This window comes from Schistocerca piceifrons, chromosome 2 (assembly GCF_021461385.2).
Source record: "Schistocerca piceifrons isolate TAMUIC-IGC-003096 chromosome 2, iqSchPice1.1, whole genome shotgun sequence".
In the NCBI taxonomy this organism is placed as follows: Eukaryota; Metazoa; Arthropoda; class Insecta; order Orthoptera; family Acrididae; genus Schistocerca; species Schistocerca piceifrons.
Window position 1 is genome coordinate 652408068 of NC_060139.1, and position 22368 is coordinate 652430435.

The following is a 22368-nucleotide window of genomic DNA, read 5'->3' on the forward strand; positions in this document are numbered from 1 at the left end:
TCTGTAAATCACTTGACGTACTTACTTATTCGAGTGATCTGCGATATGCGAGTGCCTTGATGAATTTTTGATTGTGGTATACAGTGTGTTATACGCATACCCAAATGAAGTGTAACAGGACCACTAATGTCTAAATATACATAAGCGATTTATCAGATAAAATTGTGGGAAAGTAAATCATACACAAGACAGCACTGGGACCAATTCTGAAGTTCAGAAACATTTCCCCCTATCCCATACATGTCCCTAATAAACTGACGTTAGTAATTTTTAAGGAGATTTAATCACTCAATCTCATATGGTTTTTTGATTAAAAATGCACCGTCTGAATACTCCAAAAGAAGAAATAAGTCATTAGGTTGTGATGTACAACACACTTAATCCTGATCAGGTATAGTGATCTCTCTTCGGGTGTATGTATTTCCCAGGCATCCCTTTGCGGCAGATTTAGCACATACCGGTCAGACCACAAAAGGATACTGCGTATGTCCTGAGAAACCACATTAAACCACACAAGGCACCGAAATATTCTAACACTTTATGTCAGTTTCATCAGTGGGAAAGAGTCAGCGTGGGCAGGACGCCACCTGTTAACCACACTCTATTTGTATTAATAAAAATGGAAGGAATTCATTTGACAAACAGCCGCCTTCCTATATCCAGATGACCTGAAGGAGCGAGCTAGTACTTCAAAAGCTACACTCCTGGAAATTGAAATAAGAACACCGTGAATTCATTGACCCAGGAAGGGGAAACTTTATTGACACATTCCTGGGGTCAGATACATCACATGATCACACTGACAGAACCACAGGCACATAGACACAGGCAACAGAGCATGCACAATGTCGGCACTAGTACAGTGTATATCCACCTTTCGCAGCAATGCAGGCTGCTATTCTCCCATGGATACGATCGTAGAGATGCTGGATGTAGTCCTGTGGAACGGCTTGCCAAGCCATTTCCACCTGGCGCCTCAGTAGGACCAGCGTTCATGCTGGACGTGCAGACCGCGTGAGACGACGCTTCATCCAGTCCCAAACATGCTCAATGGGGGACAGATCCGGAGATCTTGCTGGCCAGGGTAGTTGACTTACACCTTCTAGAGTACGTTGGGTGGCACGGGATACAGGCGGACGTGCATTGTCCTGTTGGAACAGCAAGTTCCCTTGCCGGTTTATGAATGGTAGAACGATGGGTTCGATGACGGTTTGGATGTACCGTGCACTATTCAGTGTCCCCTCGACGATCACCAGTGGTGTACGGCCAGTGTAGGAGATCGCTCCCCACACCATGATGCCGGGTGTTGGCCCTGTGTGCCTCGGTCGTATGCAGTCCTGATTGTGGCGCTCACCTGCACGGCGCCAAACACGCATACGACCATCATTGGCACCAAGGCTGAAGCGGCTCTCATCGCTGAAGACGACACGTCTCCATTCGTCCCTCCATTCACGCCTGTCGCGACGCCACTGGAGGCGGGCTGCACGATGTTGGGGCGTGAGCGGAAGACGGCCTAACGGTGTGCGGGACCGTAGCCCAGCTTCATGGAGACGGTTGCGAATGGTCCTCGCCGATACCCCAGGAGCAACAGTGTCCCTAATTTGCTGAGAAGTGGCGGTGCGGTCCCCTACGGCACTGCGTAGGATCCTACGGTCTTGGCGTGCATCCGTGCGTCGCTGCGGTCCGGTCCCAGGTCGACGGGCACGTGCACCTTCCGCCGACCACTGGCGACAACATCGATGTACTGTGGAGACCTCACGCCCCACGTGTTGAGCAATTCGGCGGTACGTCCACCCGGCCCCCCGCATGCCCACTATACGCCCTCTCTCAAAGTCCGTCAACTGCACATACGGTTCACGTCCACGCTGTCGCGGCATGCTACCAGTGTTAAAGACTGCGATGGAGCTCCGTATGCCACGGCAAACTGGCTGACACTGACGGCGACGGTGCACAAATGTTGCGCAGCTAGCGCCATTCGACGGCCAACACCGCGGTTCCTGGTGTGTCCGCTGTGCCGTGCGTGTGATCATTGCTTGTACAGCCCTCTCGCAGTGTCCGTAGCAAGTATGGTGGGTCTGACACACCGGTGTCAATGTGTTCTTTTTTCCATTTCCAGGAGTGTATTAAATCACATCAATGGGTCATTTTCTTCTGGTACGGTAGTTGGGTTTTATGACGTCACTGCTATAAAGTTAAGACAATAGGGCGTCCCAGATTAGCTTTCAGTCAATTTCAAAATGAATATTGCTGATATCCATGGTCCTGTTGTCCTTCTTGCGAAAAAGCTACACAAACGAGGAAACGTAAGGACAACGTAGAACCGAGTTACAAAGAGACTGTGATGGCGGTACCTTTGATCTCCTGTGAGGAATGAAATTTTAATGAACAAACTCCTGTTCAACATAGAAGCAATTATTTTCCTTCTTTGACCTTGCATTTTACGTCTTTAACTTTTCTCTGACTGTGCAGGGGAGGAGCACACCTAACTACTAGTAGGGGAATTATTCTAGATAATAAAATACATTGCATTAGATGCATAATGTCTCTGTGCTGTCTGCTCTTCCATGTGCGATTTTTTTTTGTCTTTTGGTAATGTTTAGAGCCTATTGTCGTAGATATACCATCTGTAGCCTGTTTAACAAGGTAGAACACACGAACGTCTCGAAGTCTCTAAGGCACACTGCAGTGTCGGCACTGTCGAATTAACAACACTGCGTCCGTCCAAGGCCTTGATGGCGGTTCTGAGATGAGATGCAAGGAATGTACAGCGCAAGCAAGTAGACGATCGACCAAAAGTGACCACCCCACATCATGTTCCTATCTCGCATCAACTGCGTAAGGAAATTTAACTATCCGTACAAAACTTTCGTCTGCGGAGAAGCAGTTTTCTAACAAACTAACAGAAATGTTTGCCTGTATTCCAGAAAACCATATCCGTGTGTTTTCGCTGACAGCAGGACCTCCTTATTGTTGAATTTAGCAATATCGAGGATGAACCAAAAGTGAGCGTCGCAGATTCGTCTGAATGAAGATACTCAGTGGTTGGGTACTGGTATAGAGGAGGAGGGGGGGAGTAGTGTATTGGTTTCATATCTTACTGTTAACCAGAGGCGGTTTACTTACGCATATAGCACATCCTACGGGCCCCACGTTATGTGTGTATGTGGAGGGTTGGGGGTGCACTGATATGTCTGTTTTTTCGGAGGAAAATTATTCGTTAACATTATTGTAAAACCAAACTACAGCAACTTTTGAGTATTCCTGTATCAGTACAGCCGGTTCCGCAACAGTAAAGTTCCATCAGCAGGTATATCTGACTGGGGAGATAGAGACTGGAGAAAAATTTAAAAAAAATTGGACAAGGGATCCATTGAAATCAATACGTAACTCCATTGATATTTAGATACTGTTGTTGTTGTTGTTGTTGTGGTCTTCAGTCCTGAGACTGGTTTGATGCAGCTCTCCATGCTACTCTATCCTGTGCAAGCTTCTTCATCTCCCAGTAACTACTGCAACCTACATCCGTCTGAATCTGTTTACTGTATTCATCTCTTGCTCTCCCTCTACGATTTTTACCCTCCACGCTGCCCTCCAATACTAAATTGATGATCCCTTGATGCCTCAGAACATGTCCTACCAACCGATCCCTTCTTCTAGTCAAGTTGTGCCACAAATTTCTCTTCCCCCCAATTCTATTCAATACCTCCTCCTTAGTTATGTGATCTACCCATCCAATCTTCAGCATTCTTCTGTAGCACCACATTTCTAAAGCTTCTATTCTCTTCTTGTCCAAACTATTTATCGTCCATGTTTCACTTCCATACATGCTACACTCCACACAAATCCTTTCAGAAACGACTTCCTGACACTTAAATCAATACTCGATGTTAACAAATTTCTCTTCTTCAGAAACGCTTTCCTTGCCATTGCCTGTCTACATTTTATATCCTCTCTACTTCGACCATCATGTTATTTTACTCCCCAAATAGCAAAACTACTTTACTACTGTAAGTGTTTCATTTCCTAATCTAATTCCCTCAGCATCCCTCGACTTAAGTCGACTACATTCCATTATCCTCGTTTTGCTTTTGTTGATGTTCATCTTATACCCTCCTTTCAAGACACTGTCCATTCCATTCAACTGCTCTTCCAAGTCCTTTGCTGTCTCTGACAGAATTACCATGTCATCGGCGAAGCTCAAAGTTTTTATTTCATCTCCATGGATTTAATACCTACTCCGAATTTTTCTTTTGTTTCCTTTACTGCTTGCTCAATATACACATTGAATAACATCGAGGAGAGGCTACAACCCTGTCTCACTCCCTTCCCAACCACTGCTTCCCTTTCATGTCCCTCGACTCTTATAACTGCCATCTGGTTTCTGTACAAATTGTACATAGCCTTTCGCTCCCTGTATTTTATCCCTTCCACCTTCAGAATTTGAAAGAGAGTATTCCAGTCAACATTGTCAAAAGCTTTCTCTAAGTCTACAAATGTTAGAAACTTAGGTTTGCCTTTCCTTAATCTAGCTTCTAAGATAAGTCGTAGGGTCAGTATTTCCTCACGTGTTCCAATATTTCTACGGAATCCAAACAGATCGTCCCCGAGGTCAGCTTCTCTAGTTTTTCCATTCGTCTGTAAAGAATTCGCGTTAGTATTTTGCAGCCGTGACTTATTAAACTGGTAGTTTGGTAATTTTCGCATCTGTCAACACCTGCTTTCTTTGGGATTGGAATTATTATATTCTTCTTGAAGTCTGAGGGTATTTCGCCTGTCTCATATATCTTGCTCACCATATGGTAGAGTTTTCTCAGGACTGGCTCTCCCAAGGCTGTCAGTAGTTCTAATGGAATGTTGTCTACTCCCGGGGCCTTGTTTCGACTCAGGTCTTTCAGTGCTCTGTGAAACTCTTCACGCAGTATCATATCCCCCATTTCATCTTCATCTACATCCTCTTCCATTTCCACAATATTGTCCTCAAGTACATCGCCCTTGTATAGACCCTCTATATACTCCTTCCAGCTTTCTGCATTCCCTTCTTTGCTTAGAACTGGGTTTCCATCTGAGCTCTTGATATTCATGCAAGTGGTTCTCTTTTCTCCAAAGGTGTCTTTAATTTTCCTGTAGGCAGTATCTATCTTACCCCTAGTGAGATAAGCCCCTACATCCTTAAATTTGTCTTCTAGCCATGCCTGCTTAGCCATTTTGCACTTCCTGTCGATCTCATTTTTGAGACATTTGTATTCCGTTTTGCCTGCTTCATTTACTGCATTTTTATATTTTCTCCTTTCATCAATTAAGTTCAATATTTCTTCTGTTACCTAAGGATTCCTAGCAGCCCTCGCCTTTTTACCTACTTTATCTTCTGTTGCATTCACTACTTCATCCCTCAAAGCTACCCATTCTTCTTCTACACTATTTGTTTCCCCCTTTCCTGTCAATTGTTCCCTTATGCTCTCCCTGAAACTCTCTTCAACCTCTGGTTTAGTCAGTTTATACAGGTCCCATCTCCTTAAATTATCACCTTTTTGCAGTTTCTTCAGTTTTAATCTTCAGTTCATAACCAATAGATGGTGGTCAGAGTCCACATCTGCCCCAGGAAATGTCTTCCAATTTAAAACCTGGTTCCTAAATCTCTGTCTTACCACTATATAATCTATCTGAAACCTGTCAGTATCTCCAGACTTCTTCCATGTATGCAACCTTCTTTATGATTCTTGAACCAAGTGTTAGCTATGATTAAGTTGTGCTCTGTGCAAAATTCTGCCAGGCGGCTTCCTCTTTCATTTCTTACCCCCAATCCATATTCACCTACTACGTTTCCTTCTCTCCCTTTTCCTACTACCGAATTCCAGTCACCCATGACTATTAAATTGTCGTCTCCCTTCACTATCTGAATAATTTCTGTTATTTCATCATACATTTCTTCAATTTCTTCGTCATCTGCAGAGCTAATTGGCATATAAACTTGTACTACTGTGGTAGGCATGGGCTTCGTGTCTATCTTGGCCACAATAATGCGTTCAATATGCTGTTTGCAGTAGCTTACCCGCACTCCTTTTTTTTTTATTCATTATCAAACCCACTCCTGCATTACTCCTATTTAATTTTGTATTTATAAACCTGTATTCGCCTGACCAAAAGTCTTGTTCCTCCTGCCACCGAACTTCACTAATTCCCACTATATCTAACTTTAACCTATCCATTTCCCTTTTTAAATTTTCTAACCTACCTGACCGATTAAGGGATCTGACATTCCACGCTCCGATACGGAGAACGTCAGTTTTCTTTCTCCTGATAACGACGTCCTCCTGAGTAGTCCCCGCCCGGAGATCCGAATGGGGGACTATTTTACCTCCGGAATATGTTACCCAAGAGGACGCCATCACCATTTAACCATACAGTAAAGCTGCATGCCCTCGGGAAAAATTAGATGCTAAATATACGAAATGGACAATAAATCTCAAGAGAATCGGGTAGGCAGTCAGCAGAAACTAAAATCACTTACAGCGACATGTAGAGATGACTGGACGCCCAGATCAGTCTGTCATGTTGTATTAAAAAGTCCTTGAGAAGGAGTGGTCGTAAAAATAAGAGTGCTTGAAATTAAGGAGGCAGTTACGGTAAATGCGTCAAGAAACATGGAGAATAGCATCAACCGGATCAATGAATGAATATGGCTCGAGAAAGTCTGTTGCATCATGCTCACCTGAATAAAATAACTATGGTATTGTGTAGGACTATGAAATTGGCAGTACTGTAAGGGTACTAGAGTGATATAAACTAGAGTGTCTTGAAAGCCTATTGCATTGTGTAGGGCTATGAAATGCACTATATTACAGAAGTACTGGAGTGATATAAGCTATAGTCAATACCGTTCTCGATCCGATTGATATAATTTTGTAATATTATTCTTCAGATTTCATTTAAGGATTGAGGTATTTTCTATGGCCGATACAGTTGTTGATCCGATTGATATAATTCTGTTATATTTTTCTTCAGATTTCATTCCAGGATTGAGATATTTACCTTGACCGTTTCCTTGGCCGTCTCCTTCATTCCGCCACTCTTATTTTCACTATCACTCCCTTTAAAGGACAATTTAATACAACTCGTCTGAAAGTATTGGAGACATTCAACAAAGTCTACGTTTCGCTGTAAATGATATTAATTTGAGTATTTCACTTTTTGCCTATCCGATTCTCTTGCGAGTTTACTCCCTATGTTAAGTATCTAACCGTCAATGAAGATACATATTGATTTCACTGGGCTTTAGTCAATTTTTTTAAAAAAATTCCTCCGATCGTTATTGATAAGACACGTACCGGGGTTAGACAAGAAATACCCACTTGAACATAAGTGCAGATGCTATACGAGTCTGCAGGTGGCGCTGTTGTATTTGACCACGGACGCCACATGTGCAGTGCCCGCAATACGTTAAAGTGTCATCAGCGGTCATAACAGTGTTCGGCGTAGTTGTGTGTGCGTTACGTCGGAGTTAACTGAATTCGAACGGTGGCAAGTTGTTGGCGACCGTATGGGGAGTGCTTCCCTAACCAAGGTAGTCGAAGCGTCTGGTGTTTCCAGGGGCACCGTGTCGTAAATTTATACCACATACAGGGAAAGCGAAAAACTGTCAACTGCTATGTCACAGCGCAGATGAAAGTGTGTGTTGAGTGTTCGTGACAGATGATCATTGAAGTGGTTTGTGACGAAAAATAAGAGGACGACCGCTGCAAAAGTCACTGCAGAAATGAATGTAGCACTCGCGAACCCTGCCAGCACCAAAACAACGCGAAGAGAGGTCCTGAAGAAAGGAATCGCAAGGTGAGCTGCAATTCCAAAACCAAAGATCAGTCATTCAAATGCCCGTACCATGAAAACATGGTGCCGATACCATAAAACCTGGCCCTTGGAGCAATGGAAGGTAGTCGTTTGGTTGAATGAGTCTCGTTTGGCTCTGAGCACTATGGGACTTAACATCTGAGGTCATCAGTCCCCTAGAACGTAGAACTACTTAAACCTAACTAACCTAAGGACATCACACACATCCATGCCCGAGGCAGGATTCGAACCTGCGACCGTAGCGATCGCGTGGTTCCAGACTGAATCGCCTAGAACCGCTCGGCCACACCGGCCGGCGAGTCTCGTTTCTTGCTGCTTCCAGCTTCTGGTCGATTTTACGTCTGGCGTACGCCGTCCCAAGCCTACGATTCAGACTGCTTGCTGACAAGACTGAAACATCGCTGGTGGTCGGTGATGATTGGGGCAGCCATAACGTGCTATTCCATGGACCCCATGGTTACCGTGCAATGTCGCGTTACCGTCAAGGATTATATGACTATTTTGGATGGTCAGGTCCATCCGATTGTACTATGTTTGTTTTCCAGTGGCAATGCTGTGTTCCAAGGTTACAGGGCCCCTGTTCACACATCTCGCATCGTCCGGGACTGGTTTTAAAACACGAGGATGAATTTTCACATTTCCCCTGCCCACCAGTCACCAGATCTCAATTTATTGAGCCTCTGTGGTCTATTTTGGAGAATAGGGTATGTGATCGATCTGCCTCTACCTTCGTTTCCTGAACTTGCCACTGTTTTGCAAGACTAGCGATATAAGATTCACTTGAAAACCATACAGCACCTGCATGTATCCATTCCAAGACAAGTGCCGGCCGCTGTGGCCGAGTGGTTCTAGGCGCTTCAGTCCGGAACCGCGCTGCTGCCACGATCGCGGGTTCGAATCCTGCCTCGTGCATGGATGTGTGTGATGTCCTTAGGTTAGTTAGGTATAAGGAGTTCTAAGTCTAGGGGACTGATGGCCTCAGATGTTGTCCCATAGTGCTTAGAGCCATTTGAATTTGAGCCAAGGCAAGTCGTATCTGTTTTGATGGGGTACACCGTGTTAGGCATGGTAATGTGTTGTTTTTTAGTGTTTCCATATTTTAATGCACTCCCTGTATGTTCCCATACAGTAATACGAACTTTTGGCTGTTGGGACGTCTATATCCCATATCTGTTTAAAGCTACCCTGTGCCGGGAAGCTTTCGTGACTTGCACAATAATACTATGGGCCATAGGGTCGATATATAGCAGAGTGTGAGGGATCAAATGCAGCTGCATGTGTTTGTACGAATAGCTAGTTCAGTTCGTCTCTTTCTCAAAAGTGAAATCAAATCATCGTCTTCTTCGATCCTAGACTGTCTGAAAACTAATTTGTTTTCTTATACATCTTAGAAATTGTTTTGAGCATTACTGTATTCATCAGTGATTCTAATTCTTTGTACGTAACTTGTATTAATGTGATGTACATGCCCTGGAAAAGTTGCTAGAATGTGGAAAACATCGGTACGTGATATGTCAAAGCCATTTTGAAGTCTTAAGTTGGAAATTTGTGAGCTATTTCGTGATTTTCTCTGTCGCGAGAATAAATATGCTGTGGCCAAGATTTGTAATATTGTAAATATGTAATTTTGAATATCCTACTTTCACATGAAAACATGGACCTGGTTACGTTCGTGAGCCACATGTGTTCCACGTCGTCCGATTTTCAGTACCGGTCAACTATAAAAATGTTTCAGATTGGAAGTGCATTATTGACCATAACAAAAGAGAATTTTTGACCTTTTAGTTTTCAAACAGACGTAAAATTAAATTTAACCACGAAAGAGTTAAATCACTGGAAATAATAGATCAGTGACGTAAATGTGTGTTTATTTTTGAATTTTTGAAGATCACATTCGACGTAATTCGGTTTCTTTAAACCAAATTTTATGCATTACAGACTGGAGAAAGGGTTTTATTTGATTTTAAAGTTTCCACCCTATTTATTTTCTTCTCACCATGTGTTAGAAACAATTTTCAGTTGTTCATTAGAAACCTTCTGCCGTACAGTCGGATTATCCTGTACTGCGGTGTGTGCGTGTGCGCAGATCACGTACATTTACATGGATACTCTGCAAACCACATTTAAGTGCCTGGCAGAACCACCTTGACAGTAATTCTCTATTATTTCAAAACTGAACAGCGCCCGGAAAAAACGAACACCTACATCTTTCCGTACGAGCTCTGATTTCCCTTATTTTATCGTGGTGATTGTTTCTCCCTACGCAGGTCGGTGTCAACAAAATATTTTCACATTCGGAGGAGAAAGTTGGAGATTGAAATTTCGTGAGAAGATGCCGCCGCTTTTGTTTTCATGTTGCCCACGCCGAATCCTGTATCATGTCCGTGATACTCTCTCCCCTATATCGGGATAATACAAAACGCGCAGCTCTTCTTTGAACTTTGTCCATTTTTTCCATCAATCTTATCTGGTAGGGATCCCAGGCCGCGCACCAGTACTTCATAAGAGGACGGACAAGCGTAATGTAGGCAGTCTCTTTAGCAGACCTGTTACATTATCTAGGTATTCTACCAGCAAAACGCAGTCCTTGGTTTGCTTTCCCCGCAATATTTTCTGTGTGTTCTTTCCAATTTAAGTTGTTCGTAATTATAATTCCTAGGTATTTAGTTGAATTTACGGCCTTTAGACTTGATAGTTGTATTCGTAACTGGCGTTTTCGCCGGCACAGGATGGACTCTGACGTGCCGGTGCCGTACGGGCGCACGCTGGCGTTGCCCGCGGACGGCGGCCACGGCTGGCAGCCCCCGGAGCCGCGGACGCGCCTCGCCGTCATCATGGGCTCCAACTGCGCCCGCAGCGGCAACCACCGCTGGGACTACGTCCGCCGCCTGCAGCAGCTGCTGCCCGGCCAGGTCGACGTCTACGGCCGCTGCGGCACTCTCACGTGCGTACGCAGCCTCTCTGCTTAAACCGCTTCCGCCCTGATTAAAATTTATGTCCGGCTATCGTGATTTAGGTTTTCGTAGTTTCCCGAAGTCGTTTGATACAAATGCCTAACAGAGCTTCTCATCTGTCTCATGTAAGCGCATCGTCAATGGGACTTTGAACCCTAATCTTTTTTATTTTGTTTACTTTAAGGCGGATCCCATATCACCAGAAGCAAAACCCTAATCTTCTTTCCTTTTTCCTCCTCTCCTTCTTCAACCACTTAATCCTCCCCATCTGCTTCCGCTTTACATCCCACTTACTTGTGGTTTTCGTTGTTTGCGTTTCCCCTTCTCCCTTCTTCTTAATCTCCGTTCCTTTTCTTCATGTGCGTTTTACCTCCTTTTCTTCTTCATACTTCTCATTCTCCTGCTCTCTACTTCCTTTTATTCAAGTTCTATTCCTCCATATTTTCAGTCCCTACAGTATCACGTCTTTCAGTGTCACACAAATTTTTATTTTTAAAGGGGATCACGTAAGTCTATTTCCATGGGTTCGCCCCTCAAATTTCTCCCTCATATCACAAAATTGTCGTCTGATGTAGTACAAACTGAAAAAATAAATTCCTTTTAAAGCACAGTTTCGTATATAATTTATACTCAAAACCTTACACCTGTGTCACAGAACAAATCCTACATCGAGAATACTTTACACAAGTTTAAGGGAAGAAATGCTTCCGATAATTATTACAGTATTTAAAGAACATCAAAATATGAACAGGCTGAAATGAACAAACAGTACATGAGACTATGTTAAGCAATTCAACTGTAAAAAGCTGAGGAGTATATTATTAGCAAAATGAAAAATATGCAAAAGTGAAATGCTAAAATGAGCACTTCTCAATTGGGAGTAAATCAAAACAATCAGAATGGCTGAGAGAGTACAATAACATGAGCCATAAACGAATAAGAGCTAAGCAACTAAGCAAATAAGAAAATAGGCAAAAATGAGATGCCAACAAAATGAGAGTTGGCCGATTTTTTTTTCTTTATCGTTATTTTAAAACCTGTACAACAAGCAGGCTGTCAGCAGCATTCTACGCCTCTCTTCAGCCACAGAATAGACAATGAGAAAACAACAGAAAGAATACACATAAGCTACATAACGGTGGGTAGTAAAACAGTAGACACATAAATACAAACACGGAGCCGTTCACACTTGAAGACAATCCACACTACAAACTGTTGACACGTCGCACAAACACTGAAGATGTCGATGGCACAGGCGAACGATGGAGTGTGACGGTGAACACTGAACACTAAACACGATGGGACACACAAGACACTAATGGCGATTATCCCCGGCGCGCGAATGTCCACGTAGCGTGTACGAGTGTGGGGACCTGCCAAGAGGGGAAGGAGGGTGAGGGGGGGGGGGAGAGGGGAGATGAAAGATGCCAATGGCTGAGGAGTTGGGAGGAGGAGTAGAGGGACAGGGGAGGGGAAGCCCAGGGGAGGATGGGGAGAAATGGAGGAGGGAGGGAAGGGGGAGAGAAGGGAGAGAGGGTGCCCAAAGGAACAAACACAGGAACAGGGAGGGAGGATCAAAGTAGATGGAGGGGAGGAGGGCATCATCAGGGAGGGGGAGCTGGCGGAAGCCACCTTGGGAGAGGATAAGGAGGGTGGAGAGATGGAGAGCTGGTGGGACATGGGAATACAGGTGCGGCAGTGGGCGGGGGTGGGAGAGGATGGGGGAGACAAGCGGGTGAGGAGGATCGAGTTTACGGGAGGTGTAGAGGATCTGTATCCTTTCAAGGAAAAGGAGGAGGTGGGGGAACGGAATGAGGTCGTACAGGATCTGCGTGGGGGAGGGTAGACGGATGTGATAGGCGAGGCGGAGAGCATGGCATTCAAGGATCTGAAGGGATTTGTAAAAGGTAGGGGGCCGGAGATCCAGGCAGGATGGGCGTAACAGAGGATAGGGCGGATGATGGATTTACAGGTGTGGAGGATGGTGGAGGGGTCCAGATCCCACGTACGACCGGAAAGGAGCTTGAGGAGAGCGTGCCTTGGCTTGGATTGTCTGGAGATGGGGGGTCCAGGAGAGGCGACGGTCGAGGGTGACGTCCAGGTACTTAAGGGTGGGGGTGAGGGCGATAGAACGGCCATAGATGGTTAGATAGAAATCAAGGAGGCGGAAGGAAGGGGTGGTTTTGCCTACAATGATCGCCTGGTTTTAGGAGGGATTGACCTTGAACAACCACTGGTTGCACCAAGCAGTGAACCGGTCAAGATGGGATTGGAGAAGGTGTTGGGAATGCTGCAGGGTGGGGGCGAGGGCAAGGAAGGCGGTGTCATCGGCAAACTGGAGAAGGTGGACGGGAGGTGACGGCGGCGGCATGTCCATCGTATACAAAAGGTACAGAAGGGGGGAGAGGACGGAGCCTTGGGGCACACCGGCGGAGGGAAAAAAGGTGTAGGAATCCGTGTTATGGATGGTGACGTAGGAAGGACAGTGGGAGAGAAAGGAGCCGATCAGACGGACGTAGTTAATGGGAAGAGCAAAGGTTTGGAGCTTGAAGAGGAGATCGGAATGCCATATGCGGTCATAGGCATGTTCGAGGTCCAGGGAGAGGAAGATTGCGGAGCGACGGGAATTTAGCTGTTCAGAAAGGAGATGAGTGAGGTGAAGGAGAAGATCATCGAAAGAGAACGACGGCCGAAAGCCGCACTAAGTAACGAGAAGGAGGCGGTGCTGGCGGAGATGCTGGTGGATGCATCGGGTGAGGATGGATTCCAGGACCTTGCTGAAGACCAAGGTAAGGCTGATGGGACGGTAGGAGGAGACAGCGGACGGCGGTTTGCTGGGTTTAAGGAACATCAGGATATGGGAGGTTTTCCACAGGTCGGGGTAGTAGCCAGTGGACAGGACTACATTGTAGAGCCTGGCCAGGGTGGAGCGGAAAGAGACAGGAGCTTCATGAAGGTGGCGGTAGGTGACACAATTGTGACCAGGAGCGGTGTTGCGTTTTGTGCGGAGTGTAGCAATGAGATCCTGTGTAGTGATACGGGCTTTGAGTTCCGTGTGTGCAATGTTGTCCAAGTACTGGAAACCAGGTGCGAGGGGAGGGACAGAGGTGTCAGTTCGATTGCGGACATCCCGGAAGAGGGAGTAATCGAAATGGGGATCGTCGGGGATGGAAAAGACATTGGAGGGTTAGGAGGTAAAGTGATTGGCCTTACTAAGGGTGTCAGGGAAGGGGTGATCATCATGGAGAACCGAATAGTAGGGGAAGGGTTTAGTTCCGGTAAGGCAACGGAAAGCTGACCAGAACTTGGACGAGTTTATAGGTAGGGTAGCATTTAAACGGGTGCATGTCTGTCGCCAGTCCCGGCGTTTCTTAGCTGCGAGCAAGTTGCGGATGTGTTGCTGGAGTTGCCAGTGGCGTCGTAGTGTGTCCGAGTCACGCGTGTGGAGGAAGGCATGGTAGAGGCGGCAGGATTCGTGGAGGAGGAGGACGGCCTGTGGGGGTAAGGTAGGACGGTGGGGGTGGATGGCGACAGTAGGGACGTGGGCCTCCACGGCGTCAGACAAGGTCTGCTGGAGAAGGAGGCGGCATGGGTAACATCGTCAGAGTGGTGGTAGGTGAAGGGGTGGCCTTCGGCCTGGGTGGAGAGGGTATCCCGGTAGGCATTCCAGTTGGCACGGGAATAATCATGGACGTACTTCAGGGGAGAGTCATTACGAGGGTCGGGGCAGGGGCGACGACCGTCTGAAATGGTGAGGAGGACAGGGAGATGGTCGCTACCAATAGGGTCCAGGACATCCACCGCTATGCAGCCAAGGAGGTTGGGGGAGGAGAGGATGACATCAGGAGTGGAGTTGGATTTGGGGTGGGTGTGCTGGGGAATGGGGATGAGGTCGCCTTGGCGGTGGAGAGGAACCAATGCCACCGCTGTAACTGGGTGGCGGAACGACTATGGATGTTGAGGTCGGCGGCGATCACGTAGGAGGAGAAGGTACGACCAATGTGGGAGAGGAAGTCGAAAGGAATAGGGGCATTAGGGCGGACATAGATGGTGGCGCAGGTGACGGTAAGGCCAGGGAAGAAGAGACTAAGGATCAGGTGTTCGGTGGGGTCGGGAAGGAGAGGTTGGAGCCGAACCGGGATCTGGCGGTGGTCAACAATGGCAACTCCACCACATGCAATTGGGTGGAGAAGGTAGGGCGAAGTGTGGATGGTGTGGTGGGCTTGGAGGAAGGTTTTATTGAGGAGGAAGGCATCCACACAGTGGGTTGCAAGGGTGTGCATGAAGAGGTTCTTGTTGGCGGGAGGGGAACGGATGTTGTTGAACAGGATATGGTGCTGTCGCGCCATGACAGGGATTTAGATGAGGGTGTCAAGACGGGAGAAGGTGAAATGGGCCGGGTTGTGGGAGTAGGTGGCATACATTTTTAGGTGGAAGACGGAACGGGCGGCGAGGGAGACCTGTTGGAGGGTGTGAGGGCGCTGGAAGGGGTGGACGTTTTGCAGGACAATGGTGAGGAACCTGATGATGTCCTCAGGGGTAGGGGGAGGGACGAAGGAAATTGCCAGGAGGGGTGGGGGCGTCCAGAGGGCGGACAAGGACGGTGAGTTCAGGAGTGGTCGGAGGGGGTCAGGCTTTACAGTTTTGGGAGTAAGCTGGCCGAACTCCGTCGGCACTTATATACGGTTGCGCTTATTGTCCGTCACTTCCAACAACCTCTTCCCATCTGCAAATTGCTGTGTGCCTCAACAATGAAGTGATAGCATGTAGAGGGAGACATACTGAACCCTCTACTTAACACTACACATCACCTTAGCTCCCACATTAATTCGATTCCCTTAATACCCATGTGCTCTGGTATCAGCAGAACAACGTCTCCTTTTCATGTAGCCGGTGAAGGGCGTCCAGGGTACTATTTGACTACGTTATCTGCTGGGTAAAATCGTTATAGAGGGTCAAAGGATCAGGAATTTCGTAGTATGAACACACCTCCAGCCGGCCGGATTGGCCAAGCGATTCTACGCGCTACGGTCGCAGGTTCGAATCCTGCCTCGGGCATGGATGTGTGTGATGTCCTTAGGTTAGTTAGGTTTAAGTAGTTCTGAGTTCTAGGGGACTGATGACCTCAGACGTTAAGTCCCACAGTGCTCAGAGGCATTTGAACCATTTTTGAACACACCTGCAGTGCCCTCAAGACTGCATACACAGATGCTAGCCAGACCTGCAGATAGCAGAGTTGTATTTGACCACGAAAAGCACTCGTGCGATGCTCAATAAGTTGCAGGTGTCAGGCGCATTCAGAACAGTGTTACATGTAGTTGTGAGTACATTACGTCGAAGCTCAGTTCATTCGAACATGGGCTAATTGCTCATATTGTGGGTACTTGCGTCGGCCCCTCCCGCCAGAGGTTCGAGTCCTCCCTCGGGCATGGGTGCGTGTGTTGTTCTTAGCATAAGTCAGTTTAAGTAGTGTGTAAGTCTAGGGACCGATGACCTCAGCAGTTTGGTCCCTTAGAAATTCACACACATTTGAACATTTGGCTACTTCCGTAACCAAAGTAGCCGAAGTGTTTCGTGTTTAGATTTATATGACATATAGGGAAACCAGAAAAACGTCACCTGCTAAGTCACAACGTGGGCGACAGTGTGTGTTGAGTGATCATGAAGGGCGATTATTGAAGAGGATTAGGACGTAAAATAAGAGGACAACAGCTGCAAAAGTCACTGTATAACTGAAAATCGCACTTGCGAACCCTTTCAGCGCCAAAATAACACCACGTTTCCGCAGTAGTGATGATGTGTTTCAGTACGATAGGACCCCTGTTCACACAGTCCACATGGTGCAGGACTGGTTTTGTGAGTGAGGATGAATTGGAAAATCTCCCCTGGTCACCACTGCACCAGATCTAAATTTTATTGAGCCTTTGTGGTCTAAGGCAACGGCCTTGCCACAGTGGATACACCGGTTCCCGTCAGATCATTGAAGTTAAGCGCTGTCGGGCGTGGTCGGCACTTGTATGGGCGACCATCCGGGCCGCCATGCGCTGTTGCCATTTTTCGGGGTGCACTCTGCCTCATCATGCCAATTGAGGAGCTACTCGACCGAATAGTACCGGCTCCGGTCAAAGAACACCATCATAAATACCGGGTGAGCGGTGTGCTGACCACACGCCCCTCCTATCCGCATCCTTAATGAGGATGACACGGCGGTCGGTTGGTCCCGATGGGCCACTTGTGGCCTGAAGACGGAGTTCCTTGCTTTGTGGTCTACTTTGGAGAGAATGATGCGTGATCGCTGTCCTTCACCATCATCGTTAGCTGAACTGGCCACTATTTTACGGAAAAATGGTATAAGATTCTCTGAAAACCACACTGGCATTGTATTTATCTATTGCGAGACGACTGAAAAATGCTTTGAATGCAACTGGTATTCCTACAACATATTAGTCATGGTAATGTGTTGTATTTTTCGTTCAAAATGGCTCTGAGCACTATGGGACTTAACTTCTGAGGTCATCAGTCCCCTAGAACTTAGAACTACTTAAACCTAGCTAACCTAAGGACATCACATACACCCATGCCCGAGGCAGGATTCGAACCTGCGACCGTAGCGGTCGCGCGGTTCCAGACTGTAGCGCCTAGAATCTCTCGGCCACCCCGGCCGGCTATTTTTCGTGTTCCCGTGCTTTTGTCCACCACCTGTAATTCTACATCGTATGCAGTGAATTCCTTAGGAAACTGGATCTTGAGGAGACAGTCACCAAAAACGACAGAGCAGACAGCGAAGCTGTACTGCCAGTCAGTTAAACTGTTAGTATATCTATACAAGGCGGTTAGAAACAGTGTGAAAAGCTCATAAGTGTGCTGCAGTGTAGGTGGTGCTAATAAATGTTAAGAAAAAATTTCGGACGTTGCGCCTTTTCCGGGTTAATTAGCATTTAAGTTACTCAATCAGGCTATTGCACGCTGAAATTCAAGCGGCCCCAAACGGATTTTTCGTTTGGTTTGCTAAAACTGAACAAGAGGATCGATCCAAAATTGGATAAGAAACGGTAGTAAGGATCGAAACTGGCCCAAAGGCTGAGTAGTCTCATCGACAATCGTGTGCACTTTGAGAACAACTGACACTAATTATATCTTGCGGGCCGCTTACATTTGCGCGTAACAGCCTGGTTGAATTACTTCAATGCTAATTAATTCGGAACCGACGCAACGTATCGAATCTTTGTCTTAACACTCATTTCTCATCACAGCCTTCCCTGCAACACTCTTACAAGCTTTCCAGGCTGTTTATGATCACCTTGTGTAGTTGCGGTGGTGATATAAAGTTTCATAAAACTTTATATAAAGAACATGTGCCGGTGTCCAATATCTCCTCTGACTCATTAAATCAAAAATTTCTCTGGATTTCTTCAGTAACCACGGTGGCAGTCGATCCAAACTTGGGTTTGGAGTTGTACTTGTGCCACACAAAGTAACTAGCTTGTAATCTACGCAGCTCCCTAATATCAGACGATTTGAGAAATATCTGAAATAGTTAGGCGATCAACGGTATGATGCGTCGGTCAATTTAGAACATAAAGCATGTCATAACCCGGATGCACCATAATAAGTGGCTGCCAGATGGCAAGTGGCGGCTCCACAACCTCAGCATAGAGAGTGGCTATGGGATTCGTCTTGCAAATTCCTGTGGTCAAGTTGACCTCCTCATCGTTGATAGTGTCATTTATCTTTAGCTAAGAATGTGTCGTTAATCCACACACTGCGCACAAATTGTGCAGCCAGGATCTCACGAATACCTTAACTTCTAACAAATGCTCAAGGGAAAGATTGGAGACGAGCAAGCCGGCTGTGGTGGCCGAGCGGTTCTAGGCGCTTCAGTCTGGAACCGCGCGACCGCTACGGTCGCAGGTTCGGATCCTGCCTCGGGCATGGATGTGTGTGATGTCCTTAGGTTAGTTAGGTGTACGTAGTTCTAAGTTCTAGGGGACTGATGACCTCGGATGTTAAGTCCCATAGTGCACAGAACCATTTGAACCATTTTTTGAAGACGAGCAAAGACTCATCCTGCAATGAAATCTAGATGATAGGCAGAAGGAAAAGCAAAGAGAAGGGAGTAGGGGAACGTGTTTGCATGCCAAGGGGCTATCTGTGTTTCAGTAACGAAACAGCACTGTTTCATCTTGTATAACGTCTAGCGCCAAATTACAGTTCCCGACTATTTCCATTAGTGCTTCTGCAAGATTCCGGCATGACATGATATTTTCGCATTGATTTTGGAAGTTTTGGGGACCGCAGCTTTGATTATTTTGAAAAATAACCAAACTTGTTTTCCGAATTTTACGGTATGCTTAGAAACATAAAATTCAGCTACTCCAATGGAGCGCACTGCACCCAGCATTAGCACTAGTCCAAAACAGCGCGCGTCATCATTAAACAGAACCGGCGCCTCTGTGTTGCAGCTGCCCTGGCCACTTCACGAAGGACTGCCCTGCGCTGTCGCAGTACAAGTTCTACTTGTCGTTCGAGAACAGCAATTGCCGCGAGTACGTCACGGAGAAGCTGTGGTGGAACGCCTACCATCACGGTGCGGTGCCCGTCGTTATGGGCGCCTCCCAGCAAGGTACATCTGTCTGTAGTCACAAAATAACTATAAAGCGCGGTACAGACGTCGTAATCACATGTACTGCGGTTTCGTGCTGTTCCGTATAAACGTGGAGCTTGAGAGGACTAACTAAACGAGGACCTATTGATGAATCTAGTTACTTTGTACAAAACAGCGGAAAAATTTATTAATTACTATAAGTTTGATTTTGTTGAAACCCTAGAACAGGTGGAACATGACATTGTTTACTGGTGATCTGCACAGTTGACCATTAAAACTGCAACACCAGCAATGATAGCAAATAACGAAAATTACTTATTGGGCTTATACAATATAGTAGCATGGATACATTATTAAATTTGTATATGGAGGTATACAGTGTTCCAAATTGGTACACAGAGCTGCCATCCGTCGGAACAGTAATGGGTCTAATGCGGCTGGGGGTCGATTCGAAATGATCTCGATGACAGATACGGTTATGCTATTCCATGCAGTGTGAGCACTATGCTATAGTCCATCGGTCATAGTGTCTGGCGGGTGGTGGCTTTCCAGTCTCTCAGCAACCTATCGCCAGACGTTTTCAATAAGTGCGGAATATGCGCTAGCCAGGGAAACACTCGACCAGCTCTGTACCAAGGTAAGTCCAGGCAACACTAGAGTATGCAGTCGTGCGTTATCTTGCTGAAATACTACTCACGGACACATCGACGAAAGATCGCAGCCACTGGTCTAATCACGAACGCAACCTGACAACTTTGTTCTCCTGTGACCCTAAACATACAAATGCGTCTGTCATGGTGTCAAACGCATACCACGATCAGCAATGTGGTTGCATTCTGTGTCCAATGTTGTCGTTTGGTGCTTCAGTACAGGCGTGGCTACCTGCTGCGACGTCACGGGAGCTTGCACCAACGGTTTCTCTGTTGACAATCTGTGGTACTACATACACTGTCGCACTGTTTGTGTGGATACTTGTCTCAAGGCTTGTCACGTGCCTGCACGATCCTGCATGACCAAGCAAACAACACGTCTGTCTTCTCGGTTGCTAGTCGCTTGTTGCCAAGGAGATACTGCATGGTGTTGAATACTGCCCTCTTGAGCTCATTGATTTCATGTTCACAAGACAATCGTATAAGTAAATGGGCCCTGTCCCTCAGCCGGCCGCGGTGGCCGTGCGGTTCTAGGCGCTCCAGTCCGGAGCCGCGCTGCTGCTACGGTCGCAGGTTCGAATCCTGCCTCGGGCATGGGTGTGTGTGATGTCCTTAGGTTAGTTAGGTTTAAGTAGTTCTAAGCTCTAGGGGACTGATGACCACAACAGTTGAGTCCCATAGTGCTCAGAGCCATTTGAACCATTTGAACCTGTCCCTCAAGCAGAAACCATACCACCGTTTGCCTACGTGATTTAGCGAAACTACAGGAATCTCTACACACGGATTAGCATCTGAATAGTCGTCTTACAAACAAGCAGAAATCATTAGCAGTTTGATGTAGAAATAGCTAAAGTTGCAACAATCTGTTTTGTTTTTATTTAAGTGATGACTAGTTTCGGGTTAGCTAGACCCATTTTCAGACAGACGAAACTGTATTTTCCGTAGTAAAGTGCATATCAAATTAAGATCGTACATAGACAAAGTCAAGTTTTTCTATGAACAATGTCCTGCCGTTGTTTGCAGACACACTTGACAGTGGCAGGACACTGTTCATAGGAAAACTTGACTTTGTGTAAGTACAGTATTAACGTGCCATGTATGCTATTAAAGAAAATATTGTTTCATCTGTCTGGATGATTTGAAAATGGGTTCAGGTAACCGAGACTAGTCAGCAATTAAACAGAAAAACATAAATCTTGCAACTTCGGCTGATTCCTCATCAAACTGGTTAACACAAGTTGCTGTCCCGTTATTAACTCAGTATGATGGAAATCCATAATCTTTAACAGCGTTTGCTGGAGAAACACGAGAAGAAGTTGCTGGCTTACATTATATGGGACATGTACGATCTACGATTCAACAATAAATAAATTGAGAGAATGAAAGCAAAATAAATCTCTTATCCCGTGGCGGTGTGTGCGCTGTTCTGAAATTACTTTTCAGATTTCAAGTATGTAGCGAATTAGAATTCCAATTGTAAATTAGTTCCCGTAGGCGTTCATTTTACTAGCTATTCTAGCATGACTCACGAGCCCTCTCACAGTTTCCATGTGCCATTATACATTTTCTGTGCCTTTCTGAATTAAAATTATCGTGTATTCCTTCATTGCTGCTCTCAATGAAATGATATGCCAGAGAATGGCAAACTAACAGGCTATTTGGAGAATTCAGACCAGTGAAGTCGTTGCACTCATCGCTTTTCGCAAAGGTCTTGCAAATCCTTCGTCTCGTAGACTGGACAGTGTCCTAATGAGGTTCGGCATGTAGGGGAGTTGCTTGGAGGAAGAGCAAATATTAAGACTGCCCTTGATATGTAGGCGTCACGTTCGTGAGTGTTTCGTAACAGTGCCCTAAATACACGCTCTAGACATTTCACTGCTATGCCACTCACTACCATGGACTTTAATATTCTGATCTCCTTCTATGTAACAAATAAGCCATCACTTCAGTACGGGTTGTGCTCAAATGGGATCTGACTGTTATGTCCATGCAGATAAGTTGGCAATCACCTGTTCTGTGACCACATTGTGTGGTCCAGTAATCTTTTCTATCCGCTGATTCAACACAAGCATCACTTCGCGTGTTACGTATGAGGCCGAATTTCACGGTATGACAACAGTCATTTTCCACAGACAGATGCTCCTGCCCCGTTCAGTCTCACTTATCTGCTGATATTCCACCCTTTCGCATGAAAGAGACATTCCAGCATTGCATTCATGCTTTTTCCTTGCATGTCTACTCTGCACTGGCGTAACATTGACCTTCACAGTGCATAAGGGTGGACACTTTATTGCCTATGTATGTGATATCTCTG

At 46.1% G+C, this 22368-nt stretch overlaps 1 protein-coding gene and 1 pseudogene across 2 annotated transcripts in view; both read left to right on the top strand.

Annotated features, from left to right (window-relative positions):
- The window catches only part of LOC124776803 (alpha-(1,3)-fucosyltransferase 7-like), a 329588-nt gene that overhangs the window by 298102 nt on the left and 9118 nt on the right, over positions 1-22368 (top strand). For both annotated transcript variants that reach the window (XM_047251953.1, XM_047251952.1), the window contains exons 5-6: positions 10574-10789; positions 19262-19422. In XM_047251953.1, the coding sequence (XP_047107909.1) occupies positions 10574-10789; positions 19262-19422 (377 nt within the window). The remainder of the gene's footprint in view (positions 1-10573; positions 10790-19261; positions 19423-22368) is intronic.
- On the top strand, positions 16735-16852 carry LOC124778050 (annotated as a pseudogene).